The 13,475-nt window shown below is 46.7% G+C and overlaps 1 protein-coding gene across 9 annotated transcripts in view; it reads left to right on the forward strand.

Moving 5' to 3' along the window:
• The window catches only part of GRK4 (G protein-coupled receptor kinase 4), a 57,957-nt gene that overhangs the window by 27,825 nt on the left and 16,657 nt on the right, over positions 1–13,475 (forward strand). For 7 of the 9 annotated variants that reach the window (XM_019711517.2, XM_019711519.2, XM_019711513.2 and 4 more), the window contains 4 exons: positions 3,123–3,215; positions 4,165–4,228; positions 5,703–5,843; positions 7,863–8,053. In XM_019711517.2, the coding sequence (XP_019567076.2) occupies positions 3,123–3,215; positions 4,165–4,228; positions 5,703–5,843; positions 7,863–8,053 (489 nt within the window). The remainder of the gene's footprint in view (positions 1–3,122; positions 3,216–4,164; positions 4,229–5,702; positions 5,844–7,862; positions 8,054–13,475) is intronic. The other 2 variants (XM_019711518.2, XM_074320511.1) reach the window with 1 other exon arrangement.

Genomic DNA, 13,475 nt, shown 5'->3' on the forward strand with positions numbered 1-13,475 from the left:
ACACTGGTCATATTTGGAATGGGGCCCACCCTGCTCCACATGACCTCATCTTAACCAATTCCATCTGCAGTGACCCTGTTTCCGAATAAGGTCCCGTTTACAGGTGCAGGGCTAGGCCTTCGCATCTCTTTGGGGGGATGCATTTCAACCCATAATAGTTTCCTTCTATGAGTTGAGGTTATAGCAGAGAACCAAACAAAAATGAAAGCCTGCTGGCTTGAGTTTATATTCTTTCATGCCTTACGAAAATATATGCCACAGCCTTGGTCTATTTACTCCTTTTGGAAAACATTTAAGTACTTACCACGTGCCTGTCATTGATCTGGGGTCTGGGAATAAAGTGATAAGCAACAGTGACTAGGCCCATTACCCTCAGGGAACTTATAACCAAGTGGATGGCAGAGAAACCTGTATTAGTTTCCTGTTGGCTGCTGTAACAGATGGCCACAAACGTGGTCTAAAGCAACACACATTTCTTCTCTTATAGTTCTGGAGGTCAGAGGTCTGAAGGCTGTGTCACTGGGCAGAAACCACGGTGTCAGCGGGGCTCTGCTCCCCTTGACGCTCTAGGGGAGAATCCGTTTCCTGCTTTTCCAGCTTCCAGAGCGGCATTCTTTGGCTCAGGGCCCCTTCTTCCATCTTCAGAGCCAGGAGAGTAGCATCTTCCAATCGTCTCGGCTTCTGTCTTTTGTAGCCTTTTCTTGCTTGGTGTGTGTCCACATCTCCCTCGGCCGCGCTCTCATAAGGACACTGGTGATTGTATTCAGGGCCCCTCTGAAGAATCCAGGATTGTCCCCCATCTCAAGATCCTTAATTCAGTCACACCTAGTGGGAGAAATCACTGATTGCCAGGACCTGTCCCGCTCCCGAGTGATGGGGGTCTCACAGGCCTGTGCCTCTTGTCGCTGGGCTGTAGTTTTCATTGTTGCTCGGGATTCCGGTTTCTAGCAGTTGATGTCATTTAACTTACCTAGTAATTGCACCTTGTGTTTTTGTAATCTGTCCTTTCACCCCTAAGAGCATCTTTTCTCTTTTATAGTTACTGTATGCTCCCCCATTTTAGCCTTATGATTTTTTATTGATGTATCTGTTGCTAGATTTGTGTGCCTTTTTTTTTTTTTAAAGAGGGCGCAGCTCACAGTGGCCCATGTGGGGATCAAACCAGCAACCTTGGTGCTACCAGCACCACGATCTAACCAACTGAGCTAACTGGCCACCCCCGATTTGTATGCATTTTTAACTCTCTGATTGAGCAACTTTTTTGGATTCTGTCCTGTGTTGAAAATATGGGCTGATGTACATGACTGTATTGGACTAATCAGAAATTCTGCCTTCTTCTCTGTGCATGAATTTCAAGATAGGAACTTAAAGTTGCCAATCTTTAAATAAGCTCTGATACTCAGGCATCTGTCTGTTTTGATTAGTTCATTCGGCTGATGACTGTTCACTCTCTAGTGTCTCTTTATTAAGTGTCTCTGTTTGCCATCGACTGTGCCAGGCCTGCCTAATGAGAGACTTCAGCATAACACTGTGAAGAAACAAGGAGTTTCCGTGTCTTGTGTTATCCTGCTCATTTCTGTATTGTTACAACGTCTATTTCCCCAAAGCCTTGTGTTCTCATTTGGGTCCTGGAATCCTGGTGCTGGATGGGCAGGAGTGGTCCTTTCTTGCCACCTGTGGTTTTCCCTGCATGTCAGCACCTCCCAGGTGAGCGTATTGAAAACCAGCATTGAACTAAGGCAGTTCTACATGTCAGAATGTTTGCACAGTGTGTGCAGTAGGTTAGTTTTCCAGCCTGGAGCAGTGGTAAGGAGTCTGTTGTTTGCAGGTAAGGAGTACTAGGAAGTGAAATTGAGAAGCACTGGTAAGCTCATGGTAGGCATTAACTTTATGAATATATATAGACTATGAAATATAAAATTTGACAGGATAAGTTGGTATTTGTGTCGTCTTTCTCATGGAAATTCTTAAATACCTTTATATGTAAATATGATTTAACTAAGACAACGGTATCAGAATCCTTTAACTGGTTCAGAAACGTTTGGAGTTGAGCTGCCTACATGCTGACACGAGCAAGGGGCCCCCCAAGGTCCTCCTCTCCCTCCACTAGGAGATGAGCTGGTCGAGTAGCCCCCAGAACAGTGCGTTAAGTTCTAAGATCGAATGAAGCAGCAGTTTCAAACCTTTGCTCTCAGGACCCTGGTATACTCTTAAAACTTATTGACCCAAAGAGCTTTTGTTTATGTGGGTTATGTTTTAAAAAAATAAGACACAAACATTCCACTGTCACAGCAGTGATGTTGTCCCCCGTCTCATGGCCTCTGGGAAACCCTCTGTGAGAATGAGGTTTTAAAAGACACATAAAGTCTTGCTATTACTATAAATAGTTTCATTATTGAATATTCCCGGCAGGGTGTTGGAATCTTCAGGGATCCTCAGAACACGTTTTTCCTCCAGCATCCAGCACAGTGCTTGCATCTACTCAGTAGCTGTTTATTAACTAATGAGCTGTCCCTTAGCTACGCCCCCAAGGAGGCATTTCATTACTTCTATAATAAAATTATGAATAAATAAAACCTAAGAGGCATGGCTAATTGCATAAAATTGCTTCAAGAAATGTGTAGTGTAGAATAATTTATTAGGTGCTTTATTTTCAGTGTCAAAAAAAGGTTGTGTCACGTATTAACATTTTCTACCTTATTACTGTTATCATTTAGACATTCCAATTTTATTTACAAAATGTTTACATTCCCTCCTGAAATATACATCCCTGTGCACATGTGTGCAAGGGCATACACCACTTTGAATACACTTTAAACTATTGTCTTTTTACTGGTTGATTCTTTTTATCAAGTAATTATTTCTCTGATGTTCATATACATAAAAAGAACCTCTGACTTTGGGAGGGTTAAATTGATTGCATTTCTTTTGAATTCTTGCCTTCATATTTTCACTGATAGTCTTAGAAACCATTGTGGAATTCTAACTGCAAGGTTCATTATTTTGAATTGTGTATGGTTGACTTTGCCATGTCAGGTGCTCATTAGTGCACTAACTAACACACGGTTGTTTTCATATTGTAATGCAACACAGGTATATAAATGCATAAAATCTTTTTCTAGAGTTGTCCATAGCTACTTAAGTGGAGAACCATTTGAAGAATACCAAGAAAGCCCACATTTTTCTCGATTTTTACAGTGGAAATGGCTGGAAAGGTATGTTCTAACTTAAAGTTCAATGAAAACAAGTAGTAACTTCTCATCATGCATACTGAGTGATGTATACTTTTCCGTCTGTCAAAATACTATTGGCAATCTTGTGTTGTATTTGGTATTTTTGTACAGAAATTATCAATGTGTGTTATTCAGTTTATTCTCATTCAGTTGACTCTGTTCTCTTTTTTTAAAATGGCGGTCAGCCCCGTTGGTGCAGTAGTTAGGAAATAAAACATATCCTAGATTCACAGAAATGTAATCCAATACAGTGTTTGCGTCTTGGTGGTCTCAGCCTCCACTCGCTTGGTGCTAGCTGTGTGGCCTCAGGCAAGCGCCAGCCTTTATGAGCTTCAGGTCCTTGTTCATAAAATAGAGGTACTCACAACCCACACTCGTGGACTGTAGGGTCACCTGAGAAATGTGTGAGATGCTCAGCCGTGTCAGCTGCCATCAGTAGTGTTGTTGTTATTACAATTATTATTGATCAATCAGATTTCCAATCTAGTTCCTACATGTGTTTTTGACATGTTGGGTAGTCTCCTGTGAGGTCCTTTTTTCAAAGGACAGAGCGCTGTAGATATGCAGATACGTCCTTTTCCTCAGGAGCTTTCTGACAGGCCCAAGATGTGCGCCTAAGGTTTCATAAAGTGTCTCACTGTGGGTTAGCTGCACATGTGTCTTTCGTTAGTAAAGGTAACTGGACCGTTCTGCACCTGTCTTAAGAATTTTCACTCAATCTTCGCTGTTCCGTGGGCTCCTTTCTCTTAGTGCAGCTGAGAGCTGTCCACTAGAGGGAGCCATGGTCCCTGAGCGCCGGCGCCCTGGGCCTGGCTCTCCCCTTTACCTGTGTGGTGCCATGAATAAGGCTAGGACAAAAGCTAGGCTTTTCTGTTTTAAAGTAACAATGTGATGTGAGACCTGAAACTTTTTTTTTTTTTTTTTTAATTAGGCAGCCAGTAACAAAGAAAACATTCAGACACTACAGAGTTCTAGGGAAAGGTGGATTTGGAGAGGTAAGTGCTGTGGGGCCACTTCTGAGCAGTACCTGTAGAGCTGTAGGCAGCGAGGTAATTGAAAGACACCTTCGTTCCCAGCACTTTCGTTTCCTTCCTGTGTGTTTGGGGAATCATTGTAGCCAACCAGGAGAATTAACATTGAACTGGGAGCAAAAGGTACTTTGCTACAAGCTTTCAAAACATTAGGAGATCTAGAAAAAAAAATTCACATCTTTGTGATTTTTACCTTTGACTGCATATTTCTTAAAGAACTTGTTTTCCCGTATTTAATGTTCAAGCTCAGTCAGTTTGTCCTGATAGAAAAGATTATTCTGTTTTTATACTGTGGAATTTCTGTTACTGTATTTCCATGATTTACAACTAGTCTTCAAGTTCGTGTAGTACAGAGTACATTATTAAATATGCTTATTTAACTCAGCTCTGTTTAGACAAATATGGCCCTCACACCTACCTCCAAAGGTGTTAGGAAATGTATTAAATTTGGGAAAATCCTGAGGAAACTACCGGCAAATTCATGAGAGACGGCCTTTAAATATGATGCCCTCCTAGATAAAGACCCCTGTGGTAGGTGGACAGACTTCTACGCTTCTGTTTCAGCGATTTAAAGGGATGTTAACTGCCTCGGGAATTATCTGGCGTGGTCATAGTCAGCTCCAGCAGTAGTGAGTCCCCAGAGATGGAGAGCCAGAGGGGAACTGAAACTGGATGTGTGGTCACAAGAGGTGATCCTGCCTGCGTGTGTTTGAATCACACATGCTCCCCAATTCCAAGTGAAGGCTCACCCTTCCCGTGAGCTGGAGCGCTGACCCAAGAGGTAACACACTACGGGAGATCTGCCGTACGTGTGCTGTTTGGCGGGGTAAGAAATCGGGCCCCGTGGCCATGGCTTGAGGACAGGGAGCATGTTGTGCCCCAGGCATGCTCTGGCGACCTTTAGAATGTTTGGCATAACCCAGCCAAGTACTCACTGTGACCCCTTCTATGTGTGCGGAAATTTTCATCATCTAAATTTAAATAATATATAAATATTACTTTAGGTAGAGTAAATGTATGAAAGTCTACGAATGCTATGAAATATGTTTCCTTATATTCTTGAACTTTAAAAAAAAAATCATGACTCTAGTTCCCAAAAGTTTTGTTCTTGTACAAAAAGGTAAAAGACGTAGGGAGATACATTTAGATTAAACAGATGCACCATGGTCAGTATGAACAAGTTCCGTTTGCCCACTGTCTCAGAGTTTATTAAGCACAGTGCAGTCCCTGGATCGTCCCAGCTCCTTTCGCAGCCGAGGAAGCTGGGGGAGGAAAGAGCTGACTCAGAAACTCCGAAGTGTCCGCGACTGGAATGGGCTTGTCAGAGTCTGCGGCTGCTCTTTCCCAGAGGGGTTGTCATGAAGGACACCGTTTTCTTCTTGTAGCCTAAGAAGTGTCAGGTATATATAAACCTTTTTTTTTTCTTTTTTAAAACTAGGTTTGTGCCTGTCAAGTGAGAGCTACAGGGAAAATGTATGCCTGTAAAAAGCTAGAAAAAAAGAGAATAAAGAAGAGGAAAGGTGAAGCTATGGCTCTAAATGAGAAAAGACTCCTAGAAAAAGTGCACAGTAGATTTGTAGTAAGTGTGTCCCTGTTTGTCCTCCCTGTGGTGGCTTCACGAGTAGCAATTTCCTCAGTCCACAGCTGCCACGCCCCCCTTCAGGCCAGCCATGGGCGGTGCGTGCCACCTTTCAGGGATACGTGCCAGGCACAGCTTTGTTTCAGTAACCGCCCTCTTTTTTCTTGGTTCTTACTGGACACAAACAAAACAGCGGCGATCTTGCCTGAACCTGTGATTTGTGACAAACCCTTTGTGCTCCACCACACCCACTCGCGTGGCGTTGCTGGCCAGGTGCCCTTTGCCCTCGTTGGTGGCAGCCAGAGCTTCTCCTCAGCTCGCTGTCAGCCTCCAGCTGAGCGCTGTGGCCCATGGGGGCCCTCTGACCATCAGCTGAGGAAGCTTCTCTAGACTGCGGTCTGTGTCCGTCTTCGTCCAATTCCTGACTTGGCTCTCGGTTAGCATAGCCCAATCGAATGAAGCCTCAGATCCCCCCTTGACTGTTGTGGGTAAAGATGGATGGTCTGGGGTCTGGGGTGAGTTCAAGACCCGTTCTAGGCCGTAGGCCGTGCGTTAACATGTGCTTTTCACCTCCAAACCCAGCTTCTTGCCAGCTAATTACACATTTCCTGTAGCATCTACTGCAGTATGAAGGTCTAGGTGAAGGTAGAGAGTGAAAGATAGTATGTAGGATGATTTGTCGTCTTCGATGACTTCTGCCACGTCATTTATTTCTCAGCTCTGAGGCCAGCTGCTTTGTGCTGGGGGATAGACGTTCCCCAAGAGTGGACAGCCATCAGCTACATTGAATAGCGAGGGTTTATATGTGTAGTATGTCAGTCTGACGTGTGCTACCTGGACAGCTTTGATAAAATGGGCTCATCTTGGAGTTGCTTTACACATACTTGTGTAACTACCTTGAAATACAGAAATGCACAATCTAGCTTTGTGAAAGGGACGTAAATAGTAACAGCTTATTTAAATAAAATGTTGAGGTTTCTGTATTCTTGACTGCTGCCAAGGAACCTAGAAGTACTTTCCTTCCCCTTGATTCTGTTTTCTCCCCCTGTTTACGATTGGTCAGTGGGTCCTGACCTGTACTTGGGTCATGCTCATCCGTTCCTCTCCCCACTGCCGGCCTGACCCACAGCATGGTCGTGTGTAGATGGTCCAAGTTACTAAACACACGCCAGCCACAGACAAGTAGAAAAGGAGAATTTTTGATTATTGATACCAGTTATGATAACATCCAGAAACATTACAATTGAGATGAAAATTGGATGAAAATGTGCAAGACTTCCCCACTGAGAACTCAAAACACAGTAAGATGTGACAGACCTAAGGAATAGAGGGAACCATGTTACGGGTTGGGAGACAGGGCTGTGAGCATGTCAGCTCTTCCGCAAAGTGATGTGTAGACGGAATGAATTAAGTGCAGTCCCAGTCAAACTCCCAGCGTGTGTGTGTGTGTGTGTGTGTGTGTGTGTGAGTGTGTGTGTGTATTGGCACACAAGCCAGTAGGAAAGTAGACACGAAAGCTGAACAGGCACTGACTTGGTAACAGAGGTTCCCGATGGATAAGAAGTGTGTGAAAAGTAGGGAAGAGCCCCCTGTGCTCAGGTGTGGGAGGCGTGCGCATGCGGACCCAGGAGCAGACGCTGTGCCCGGCCGTGTTGACTGACAGCACGAGATGGGGGGGCGCCACTGGCAGGAGCGCTCCACTCGCTATGCGGTGTCCCGGGAGCACGGAGTCCCCACGCTCGGTGACGGTGACGGTGACGGTGACGAGAGCGTGGCTCTGAGGAGTCGTGGTCCCAAGTGTCTGTGAAGTGTTGCCACCTGCCCGCTTAGGCGTCACCAGTCTGTCCCTCAGTAGAGCTGCCGTGAGAGCCTCCCCAGGCACAGGCCCCAGAGCCTGTGGCACGGGGCACCGGTCCCTGAGGCAGGGGCAGGGTGTCCGGTGTGTGTCCCGTCACAAGCCCGCCAGTGAGCGAGCGAGCGAGCGAGCTAGCGGGGCCGTGTCTTGTCTGCATCCTCTAGGTGAGTCTGTGCTACACCTACGAGACCAGGGACGCCCTGTGCCTGGTGCTGACCATCATGAACGGAGGCGACCTGAAGTTCCACATCCACAGCCTGGGCAGCCCCGGCCTGGACGAGTGGAGAGCTGTGTTCTATGCTGCCGAGCTGTGCTGCGGCCTGGAGGACTTGCAGAGGGAGCGGATTGTGTACAGGTAAGAGCCCGTGTCTCCTGGGCCCGGGGGAGGCCTGCTGGGGGCCCCGGGCCGCCCGCTCGCTCACAGTGCCGGTGCTGTGGCCGGTCGGAGGGGGCCTTGCTTTTCCTCTCAGTCCTTTTCCCTCTCTAGGAAGTACTTTTGTTCGTTAAGTGGAGCACACATGGGCAGTGCTACTCACGTAAGCTTGAGGACCCATCTCTGAGATTTTTAGACATTTCGACTCCAAGGACAGCATAACAATTAAATGTCTTAACATTTTATTTTAATATTTTTGCATCTTAAATGTGGTGAAGAAAGTTAATTTCCTAGTTAGAACTAGTTCAGTGTGATTGGAGTATTAAGTTGCAATGGAAGCAGCCCCCACCGCCCTCTGGGTGCTGGTTCCTGGGCCCCCTGTTCTCCTCATTCACCTCAGGCTCACCTACCGCCGCCCGCAGACCGCTTCCTCCAGGCGTCGCCAGCCGTGCCCTTTGTCCTGAAATCCCCAGGGGGCTGTGTGTCCATTGCCCTCATCCTCCCCATCCAGTCGGCCACCAAATCGCTCCAAAATATTTCCCTCTTTATCTCTAGGGTCACTGGCTTGGTTCATGTCTTTCGCAGGCCGACCTGTAGGACCTGGTCTCCCTAATGCCAGTCTTGCCTACTCCCTCCTCCGTGACACTGACAGCAGTGGCTTTCTGTAGTGCAGGTCTGATGCTGTCACGTCGTCCCCAATGTGGGGCCCTGTGTAATGCCATGCCCCCCTGACCTCTCCAGCCCGTGCCCTGCCGCTCTCCAGGTGGGCACCCTCTCTTCTTGTCATGTGCATGTATTTGCAGCTGCCAGCACCTCTGGCGTTTCATCCCTTTATCCCTTTGCACATGCGGTTCCTCAGTTGATGCCTTTCCTCGCTGCCCCTCTTCCTTCCCTCTGAAATGCTCCTGCTCGTCGTCCCCGAGTGGACATGGTGATGTCCCGCCCTGATGGCACGGAGGCGTGCTGCCCCTCCGCACTCGCACAGCGCTCGTGTTGTCCCACGCTAGGGCTGGTCACGCTGGCCTGGGAGCTTCTCAGGAGGCCGTGAGCTCATCCATCCCTATTCTGATGACCTCCGACTTCTCTTTGTCTCACGTGGCCCACAGCCCTGTTACGAGTCTCTTGAGGACCAGGTTCCAGGCTTCACCATGGGGCTGACATGGCCCCACCGTGAGTTGAGCAAGGGGAGCATTCTGTCCTGGTAACAATTCCTCTAGCACAGGGGTGTCCAAACTGTGGCCTGCGGGCCAACTGCGGCCTGCAATGCATTTTTAATTGGCCCGCAGCAAATTCCAAAAATATAGTTAGTTTACTTAAATAAACCAGGTGAGGCAATACGTACTTCACCTCGAGTGAGTGGCCTGGCTGTTTGTGTATTTTACTGCATATGGCCCTTGGTGAAAAATGTTGAAAAAAATTTGGACACCCCTGCTCTAGAGACAGAGGTGGTTGTCTGAATGGAGAATGCCTTGTCACCATACTTACAGGGAGAGACCGGTGACACTGACGTGTGGGACAAACCTGTGAGAGCTTTGATTGCTGTTTCCGTCCTGGAGGAAATGACAGCTTCTTACAGTTAAGCACAGTTAAGCCCCCTCTGGCTGCTCCTGGTGTTGCGGCGTATGACTGGATCGGTGGGAAGAGTCTTATTTGCCCATCCTTTGACGTCGGTCTCCCACTTGCCCTGAGGCTGAGCAGGTAAAGGTTTGGGTCAGCCTGCACGCAGTGGGGCCTGGACCACGTCTGCCTCGTCCACTCCCATGTCCACAACACCTGCCACCAGGAGGCACCCACTAGGTGTTTGCTGAATGGGTGACCCATGGCTTTCAGCCTCTAAAGGTGCATCTCCTTTAATCTAAGGACCTGTTAAAGCACCACTTGCATTTTTCAAAGGAAAAGTTTTGTGTCCTCTTTCTTGTTTTCAGAGATTGCCACTTAAGTTTTATCAGACCAGGTGCCAGAAAGATAATCTTCCTTTTTGTAGACAGACGATACAAATAAAAATGCTTTACTGTTTCAGCAGTTCAAGGTCAGAGGGAGGAGGCATTCAGGAGGGGCTTTAAGCAGTCCTTAGGAAACCGATGTCACCAGGTGGAACTGAGAGCCCTGGGGCCGCCCCCCCGCCCCCCAGGGAGCTACCTCCAGAGTGGCGTGGCTGCAGAGTGGAGCTGGCCTCCCGGTGCTATGCGGTCAGGGGTCTAGCAAAGGGGTATCTGCGTTCCATGAGCAGTTAAACATCATGGACTCCCAGAATTCCTTCCAGGATTAGTGCTTTAAATTGGGCCCAGGCCTGGTCAAGGAAGGCTTCCTGGAGGAGCTGGAACTTTGGTTGCAGCTTGGAAAGATGGCTAAGATCTGAGCATGGGGAGAGGTGGTTCTTCCCGGGGAGCTATGCATTGTGTTATACCCTGGGGAAGGGAGCAAGGAGCAGAAGGAAGGCGCAAGCACGAGTTGGCTTTCTGTTGCCAGCCAGGCCCCATGCCTTTTTGCATGTTATTTGGAGAACAGGTTAAGAAGTCAGTAGAGCCATCGCAGCCTAGGGGCCTCTGTAGTCCTGTGCTGTTCGTTCAGGTAACTGCCTGACACAACATGGCGACAGATCACAAAGAAGACTCAGGAGCATTCCTGGGCTGACGGCTGCCCAGGCAGCACTTAAGGCAGCGGACAGCAGGAGGCCCAGGGAGCGGGCTCTCACCCAACGGGGTCGCGCACGCTGTTAGTGCCACAGGCTGTAGTTTTAGGTTCTGGTAGGTTGTCATTCCCTTAGGTACCTACCTCTACCTATAACTGGCTTTGTCTGAAATACTCAGTGACAAAAAGCAAGTGAATGAAGTAAAGTGTACGTGTGGGGAGAGAATCTTGAGGGAAGAAAAGTATCATACTTTTCAGTGTAAAACCACCACTTATTCAGGAAGTCCAACCTTTTTCAATGAAAACAGAACAACAGTAATAAAACATGCACACGTGTGTGTGTACGTACGCACGCGTGCAGACGCGTGCACATTTAAAGGCCAGCCAAGTGCTTTCACTCTCAAACTCCTACATGACATGCAATTGCCTGTTTATTATGCAAAAGTCTAAAAGGAAACTGTTGCCTTTGAATGTCTTTTAAAAAGTAACTTAGGAATATCGTCTCTGTAAAATCAGATGAACCTAAGTGCTCTTAGCTGGGATCAGGCGCCATGAGTGCTCCACCGCCACTGTCCTACATACTGACACCTGGGAATAACCAGTTCCCTAGTAAGTGGCACTTGGGTTTCTGCGTGGCATTTTCTTTTCATGTAAAAGCTTTCCCCAGACCAACCTGCAGCCTCAGGGAGGTCCTGGCTGGCCAGGAAATCAACGTTCTTCCATGTTTGCAGCCTCTCTGGGGATGCTGTATTTTGCTTTCTATTGTTTTGATAGTGTAATGTCTTCTAAATTACCAGAGTTATTTTTTATAACAACGTACAGTATGTATGCACGTGGATATGGCTAAAAACTATGAAAATTTTAAAGAATTGGCTTTTAAAAATGTTTTCAGTTTCACCGCTATGGAAAACAGTAGGACGTTTCCTCAAAAAATTAAAAATAGAGCTACCATACGACTCAGCAGTCTACTTTTGGGTGTATGTCTAAGGGAAATATACACAGGATGTTGAAGAGATGTCTGCACCCCCACATTCACTGCAGCATTATTCACAAGAGCAAGACATGGAACAACCTAAGTGTCCGTCAGTGGATGAATGGATAAAGAAGAGGTGGTATGTAAATTTGCACACACAGTCTCGACTATTACTCAGCCATGAGAACGAAGGCAGTCTTGCCATTTGCAACAGCATGGGTGGACCTCGAGAGCATCAGACATAGAAAGGCAAATACTACATGATATCACTTATATGTGGGATCTAAAAAAAAGTCAAACTCATAGAAACAGCGTACAGAAGTGAATGCCAGGGGCTAGGAGGTGGAGGAAATGGGGAAAGGTTGGTCAAAGGGTACAAACTTTCAGCTATAAGATGAATAAGGTCCGAGGAGCTCATGTATAACATGCTGACTGTGGCTGATATAATTGAAATTGACTATAGTCTTATAATTGAAATTTGCCAAGAGTAGAACTTAAGTGTTCTCACCAAAAGAATAAAATAAATAGGTAATGGATGTGTTCATTAACTAGATAGAGGAAATCTTTTCACAATTAAAAAAGTAGTTTTAAATTTCATTGTATTTTCTAGCAATTTCAGAAACAATAGAAAAACATAAAACAGATAATAAATGGGGCAGGGGCTGACAATGCCCATAGTGGCCTTGACCCAGTGACCCCTGTCTATCATGTTCCCAAAGGTCAGCTTCCAAACTGTGCCAGTAACCACGTGTGTCGTCTTCTGTCATGTACCTTTAAAGAGGAGCTCACACTGGGCAAGTGGGACCCCAGTTTTCTGTCTCTATAGATGTACTTTTTTTGCACATTACGCATAAATAGGATCATGCAGTATATGGCCTTTTGCGTCTGGCCTCTGTCCACTGGCATAATGTTTTTGAGGTTCATCCATGTTTTAGCATTTACCAGCACCTCCCTCTTTTTATGGTGGAGTGATAGTCCATTGTCTGGATGGACCACGTTTTGTTTATGCATTTGCCAGTTGATGGACATTTTCGATTGTTTCCACTTTTTGGCTCACTCTTTATTGGTGCATTTTAAATGTAAGAGGGGAATTTAAAGTGTGGGAAGAGAAAAAGCAAGTGACCCCACAAGTCAACCAAGATCTCTAAAACAAAGGGGTGAGGGGGTGGCCTGGCTCTCTATCTGTCCTTTGGCTGGCAGTGTGTTTATGTTTAGTGGGTTTTTAAGATGTAAACTTACGGAAAGCCTGAGCTCCCGCCTCCTGCTCTCCTGGAAGAGGAAGGATGCAGTCTGCTGCTTCAGGAGGAGCAGGCGTGTTCTGGATAATGTCTTGTGGCTCGAGTCTTCTGCAAACAGCATGTCCCTGGAGGCTGCTGAACTGCTGAGGTCACGAATCCACCATGACCGGATGCCCACATGTGGTTAGACATGGCGACCTCTGCACCGAGGAGCACACTGCACTGTGCATGCCCCTGGCTTTGTTCCCATGTATCACTGCGTTGAAAGAAAACCGCCCACTGTGACGTGAATCACAAAAATGCTGCTAGCTGTGCTGAAAATAGGCGCTAATATTTATTTATAGAACACATTACATTTCTGAGCACTTGGCATATGTTGTCATTTCATCCTCCTGTGGTCTGTGAGATATCACATCCATTTACATATGAGACACTGTCTCCTGTCACCTCCCTGGTGAGTGAGTGATGGGCCAGCGAGGTCTTGCAATCTGTCTTTCATGCCTCGCTCTTTTCCCAAGGGGGGGAACCTGAACCTTTTCTTGGCAACTTTGTTGGATTGTTA

This window comes from Rhinolophus sinicus, linkage group LG02 (genome assembly GCF_036562045.2).
Source record: "Rhinolophus sinicus isolate RSC01 linkage group LG02, ASM3656204v1, whole genome shotgun sequence".
NCBI classification, from domain to species: domain Eukaryota; kingdom Metazoa; phylum Chordata; class Mammalia; order Chiroptera; family Rhinolophidae; genus Rhinolophus; species Rhinolophus sinicus.